This window comes from Vulpes lagopus, chromosome X, assembly GCF_018345385.1.
Source record: "Vulpes lagopus strain Blue_001 chromosome X, ASM1834538v1, whole genome shotgun sequence".
Classification (NCBI taxonomy): Eukaryota; Metazoa; Chordata; class Mammalia; order Carnivora; family Canidae; genus Vulpes; species Vulpes lagopus.
In genome coordinates, this window is record NC_054848.1 from 19,915,040 (window position 1) to 19,921,039 (window position 6,000).

At 61.9% G+C, this 6,000-nt stretch overlaps 1 protein-coding gene across 1 annotated transcript; it reads left to right on the plus strand.

The window, feature by feature from the left end:
- The first annotated feature begins 1,176 nt into the window (after window positions 1-1,176).
- On the plus strand, window positions 1,177-5,515 carry LOC121482442 (transcription factor SPT20 homolog). The gene is given in 4 exon segments (XM_041740365.1): window positions 1,177-2,481; window positions 2,483-3,946; window positions 4,453-4,585; window positions 5,394-5,515. Coding segments are annotated over 4 exon segments (3,024 nt in total).
- Window positions 5,516-6,000: the final 485 nt, after the last annotated feature.

Genomic DNA, 6,000 nt, shown 5'->3' on the forward strand with positions numbered 1-6,000 from the left:
GTGGAAAAGGAGGGCCCATCAGTTACCTACGACCTAGTCACCTTCCTCCAAATCCAGCCTTGGGATCCTGGCTGTGGTCTACAAGTCAGAGTGATCACTGAACTGCGCTGCCATCACCCGGGACAATAGCTCTCAGCTCCATCCACGCGCAGGTCAGCTTCTCAAACCGATAGTTTATTTATTTATTTATTTCAAACCGATAGTTTAATCCCGAACTGTAATTCCCAGCCGGCGCGACTTGCCTACGGCATCCTTTGCAAAACGCCCTTACTGTGCTACACAGGGAAGTAGGAGGTAAATACTGAAGTATCAGGAAGGCACGTTGATGCGCACATCCACATGACAACCACCAGGCAGGAGATCACTGGAAGATTCAAGGAGGGATTCTGACGCCTGCACCAAGTACGGCGAGCCTCCACGTAGGCAGGAGCCACACACGTGGACTCTGTGGGGTGTGTTCAAGTGGTGATGGGCACCAGGCGCAGCCCTGCCGTTCACGACAGGAGACTCAAACAGTGAACGATTGTGGGTGAAGCGCTGGCCAAGAAAAGAAAGGAACAGCTTCCAAGGCTTCCCCGAAGCCGCCTTCCTGCGCAAATCGGCGTGGACGGGGTGTGGGGGGGGGCGGGGGGCAGTGCGTATTCCTCGGATCGTTGCCTATGCGTCGGTTGCGTGCCTTGGGCGTTAAGTGGAAAGCAAGGGTCTGGCCCTGCCGCGGAGGTGGAGGTGGAGGTGCGGGCGACGGGCCTCGTGGCCTGCAGGCGGAGGCCACAATAGGAGGAGGCCTAGGCCTCCAGGCCCGTGGCCTGCAGAGAGCGCACGTGCGCACAAGCGGATGCTCCGGCGGGGGCGGGGGCGGGGAGGGGGGCGGAGGCAGGGGCACTGAGCCCGGGAGGGGGGCGGGGGGCTCCCATCCACTTCCGGCCCAGCCCCCAGCGACTCCAGAGGCGGCGCCCTGGTGGCTCCAACACGTGTAGCTGTTTCCCCAAATCCCAGGTAGGTTGCTGCGTGGTGGTGCTTTCGTGGGGCGGGCTTCTGGCCGACCATTTGCAAGTCAGGCTGGTGGCTCCCGCTGTGCAGCTGCGGCGCTTGCTTGCCGTGAGACGTGAGAGATGGAAGTAGAGTCCTCAAGGCGCTTGCGTTTTCTCTACTTTGTAGGGCCCCTTTTGCAGCACGATGCAAGAGGCTGTAGAACGAGCTCTGGACCGTGCGGACTATGTCATCGCGAGTGCGCAGCAGAGGCCTCCTAAAAGGAAATGCTCGTCGAGTGGGGCAGCATCTCTGTTTGAAAAGCTTTATGACATCTACGTGGAAGAGTGTGGGAAAGAGCCCGAGGCTACGGAGGAACTGAGAAGCAACGCGAACTTGTTAGAGAAGCTGGTTAGGAGAGAGTCGTTGGCGTGTTTAGTGGTCAACCTACACCCAGGAGGGGAGGGATATTCGCTGATGCTGGAGGGGAAGCAGGGCTCGTGCTCGGAGACCATTCGGCTGCCTTACGAGGAAGGCGAACTGCTTGAATACCTGGATGCTGAAGAGTTGCCTCCTGCCCTGGTGGATCTCCTGGAACAATCTCAGGTTAACATTTTCCACTGTGGGTGTGTCATAGCACAGGTACGGGACTACAGGCAGTGCAGCCACGGGGAGCCTGCCGGCTACCAGACCAGGCACGTTCTCCTGCGCCCCACGATGCAGACTTTAGCCTGCGACATGCAGTCCATAACCAGCGATGGCCAGCAGTGGACCGAGGAAGAGAAACTGTTGCTTGAGAGCCAGCTGATCTTGGCTACCGCCGAACCCCTGTGTCTTGATCCTTCTCTATCAGTAGCCTGCGCTGCAAACAGGCTGCTCTATAACAAGCAGAAGATGAACACTCGCCCGATGAAAAGGAGCTTCAAGAGGTATTCCGCACCCTCGCTGACTCGCCAGCAGGAGCTGTCTCAATGCCCACCTCCTCCCGAGCTGGGACTATGGGCCTCTTGCAAAAAAAGCAGACAAAGCCAAGCCGGGCAGCGGTACGACCTCAAGATCTCTAAAGCAGGGAGCTGTGTGGATCTGTGGAAACGGAGGCCCTGTGACTTGGCCGTCCCTTCTGAAGTGGATGTGCAGAAATACGCCAGAGGGAAGAGGCCGGCCAGGTGCCACGTCTCCCCTGCAGGGGTCTGGCCAGCCCCCGAGGTAAGAGACGATGGTGTGTTGGGCTGTGAAGGCGGCCGTGAGCCTCAGACAACGGAGCTGGCCTCCACGCAGCCGCCGAGCAACCCACCTTTCTGTGGACAGAGAAGGCCCTGGCACAGAGCCGGCTGCGAGCGACCGACGTCTCCTCCGCGCTCGGCCACAGATGACCGTCCAAACCGTGTCCCGCCCGAGTCCAAGGCTGACGCCGGGAGGCTAGTCATTCGGCCGGAGGCGGTGGGCCAGCAGAAGGCCCGGGGCCCGGCCACCACGTGGTCGCCCGGCCCCAGCGGCTCAGCCGGCCCCGGCAGGGCCTCCTCCCGGGAAACAAGCGCAACAGCCGACGACGACGACGACGACGACGACGGTGTCAGTTTGGTCTCCAGTCCTGGGGAAGGGCGTCAGACACCCACCTCTGCGCATCAGACTTCCCTGGAGCTCAGGAGAGAGCTCGTCAGGTGACAGTTTTCCTCCAGGGGAGAAGGCCAGCAGCTTCCTTCGGTCGCCGCCTCCCGCTCCTGCTCCGGCGCCACCCAGTCTTTCCCAGAAACCCTCCGTGGGCCTGACTGGAGTTAGCCCGCTTCCCGCAGCCGCCCTGTCCACCGGCAGCTCCTCGCAGAGGACCCTGGCGCCCAGGGTCCCTGCCGACTCCCAGCCGCCGCCTGGGGAAGCGATCCGAGTTCGCGCGCTTCCCGCGGCCGCCCGGGCCGCCCCGGTCTCGGTCTGGGCCTCGGCCCCGGCCCACTCCCAGCAGCCCTCTGGGGAGGCCGACTCCCGGCCGCCGCCTGGGGAAGCGATCCGAGTTCGCGCGCTTCCCGCGGCCGCCCGGGCCGCCGCCAGCTCCTCACAGAGGCCCCCGGCCACCCCGGCCGCCCCGGTCTCGGCCACGGCCAAGTCCCAGCCGCCGCCTGGGGAAGCGATCCGAGTTCGCGCGCTCTCTGCAGCCGCCCTGGCCGCCGCCAGCTCCTCACAGAGGTCCCCGGCCACCCCGGCCACCCGGGTCTCGGCCAAGCCCCAGAAGTCCGCTGTGGAATTGATTCGAGTCAGCATGTTTCCTGCAGGCGCTTTGCCCACCGCCGGCTCCTCATCAAGAACCACGGCCACCCCGGTCACGGTCAAGTCCCAGAAGTCCTCTGTGACACAGGACGCTGGAGTTAGCAGGCTGCCCACGACCATCCTGTCCCCCGCCAGCTCCTCCCAGAGCAGCCCGGCCACCCCGGTCACGGCCACGTCCGCAGGCCGCAGCGTCGTCCAAGCGGCGGGCCCTGGTGGCGGAGCCCAGGCTGTGGCGGGGGCCTGCAGCCCCAGGCAGGGCTCTACCGCCGGCTCCGCGGCTCCTGCGGCAAGTAAGCCCAGCAGCGTGCCCTCGGGAGCTCGGCCACCAGAGGCAGTGTCCTCTGCGCCCCCGGTCCGCGTTCAGTTTTTCTTAAAAAGCGCTTCAGGCCTCAGGCCAGTGACTCTCCTGGAGCTTCCGCAAGATTCGCTCCTTTTGAACGCCGGGCAGCAGCCAGAGCAGAAGGTCTATCAGCTGATTCCCCAGGACCAACTCCAGCAAGCCCTCGCTCCCGGCCCTCCGCCGCCGGTGCCACAGGGGTCAAGTGCACAAGGCCCGGCGAGTCCAAGAGCGGCCTCTTCTGCTCAGCCAGCCGTGCTCGTGAAGTTCGGTGCAGAAGGGAGTTTGCCGCAGCCCCAGGCAGCGGTGTCGGCGCTGGCACAGCTCGGCTCTGCAGAGAGCCAGAGAACACCCGGGCAGAGCCAGCCTCGTCCTCTGCAGGCACTGCAGCTGTCCCCTGCGTCGTCTTCGCAGCCCCAGCCCCAGCCCCCGCCCCGGGGTCAGCCCCAGCTGCAGCCCCAGCCCCAGTCTCACCCCCCAGCCCCAGCCCCAGCCCCAGCCCCAGCCTCAGTCCCAGCCCCAGCCCCAGCCCCAGCATCACCCCCAGCCCCAGCCCCAGAAGCAGGTACAACAGCTGAGAATCTTACAGGGCCCCAGCTCCAGCCTCAGCCCTAGTCCCAGCCCCAGCCTCAGTGTCAGCCCTCGCCCCAGCCCCAGCCCCAGCCTCAGTGTCAGCCCTTGCCCCAGCCCCAGCCTCAGTCCCAGCCCCAGCCCCAGCCCCAGCCCCAGCCCCAGCCCCAGAAGCAGGTACAACAGCAGAGAATCTTGCAGGGCCCCAACTCCGGCCTCAGCCCTAGTCCCAGCCCCAGCCTCAGCCCCAGCCTCAGCCCCAGCCTCAGCCCCAGCCCCAGCCCCAGTCTGACTCCCAGTCTCACCCCAAGCCTTAGCCCCAGCCCCAGCCTCAGCTCCAGAAGCAGGTACAACAGCTGAGAATCTTGCAGGGCCCTGCAGCTGTGACTATGGTAGCAGCCCAGATGCCTGGGCCACCTCAGGGCCAGCAGGCCGCAAGCCAGTCCAAAGGTAAAATGACCAGAGACCCGCCTTCCCCTCCCCAGTTCTGAGTCTTGCATTATTTTCTGTCTATCTTAAAAGCACCAGAGCATCCACCCAGGTGACCTCCCGATTTTTGACTTCACGTTGGGTGGTTTTGGTGTTTTTGTTTGTTTTCCATAAGGTATCGGTATTTTACGGTCAGATGTCTAAACTCTACGGAAGCACAACCTCATGAGCGTTATGTAGAAACAAGGCAGCGATTTAAGAACCTGGGATTGTGTTGCTTTGTTGCTGTAGTTGTAGACTGAGTTCTCTTTAGGAGAATGTTCTGCGGTGTCCTCAGCTCCACACTAGGTTCAGTCTAAAGTCCTAAAGCCGGGGATCCCTGGGTGGCTCAGCGGTTTAGCGCCTGCCTTTGGCCCAGGGCGCGATCCTGGAGTCCCGAGATCGAGTCCCGCGTCGGGCTCCTCCTGTGTCTCTGCCTCTCTCTCTCTCTCTCTCTCTCTCTCTCTCTCTCTCTCTGCCTATCATAAATAAATAAATAAATCATAAAAAAAGTAAAGTCCTAAAGCCTATAATTTCTCGAAAACGATAAAACGACACTAGCAGTCAGTTAAACCTGGTATTTTTTTTAATCTGAAAACTTTCAGATGTGTTAAAAACCCTGACCTGAAGTGTACGGGCTTCAGCAGTTTTTGAGTGTGCGGTTCAGCGATGCTGACTGGATCCACGTCGTTGCGTGAGGGACCTCTGGAATGGTTCTCCTCTTGCGAAAGCGAAACTCTATCCCCACGGAGCAGCAGCTCCCCATTTCCCCATTTCCCCCTCTCCGCAGCCCAGGCACCCACCGTGCTGCGTTCTGGTTCCCGGAGCCGGACCGCCTCGGGTACTTGGGTGAAGCGGCATCGCGGGGCAGCCGTGTCCTTTGGTGACTGGCTCACTCCGCGCGGCCAGTAAGGGACGTCCTCAAGGTTCGCCCACGTTGTCGCGTGGGACGCCAAGGTCGTAGCTTTCTAAACATGGTTTCCCTGGACGTAGTCTGTACTGAAGTGACCTATTAAGTAGCAGAGACAGCTTTGAGAGGAATGGCCTCGGCGTGTGCTCTAAAAGGTCTGTGCACGGTGTGGTCACTGCAGTTTTTACAAAGGCGTTTTGAAAGAAGAGGTGACGCCTGCCGAGAGGTGGTGTGCTTGTCAGGCCTGTGTGGAGGACGTGGGAGGCCTCCCAACGGGCAGCGTGGCTCAGGGGCGCCCTGCTTGGTGGCGGCCCCCGGGCTGCGCTCAGTGCCCCCTCAGGCCCCGCAGAGCTCAGCCTCTCTCCTCCAGGTGCGATCTGGCCTTGAAAAGGCACTTGTGGGGCGTCTCGCTTCCTCCCTGGACGGTCGTTGGCTTGGTTTAGAACTGCAGGTTATTTGCAGGCGTTAAACAGCTAAGCATTCGAGA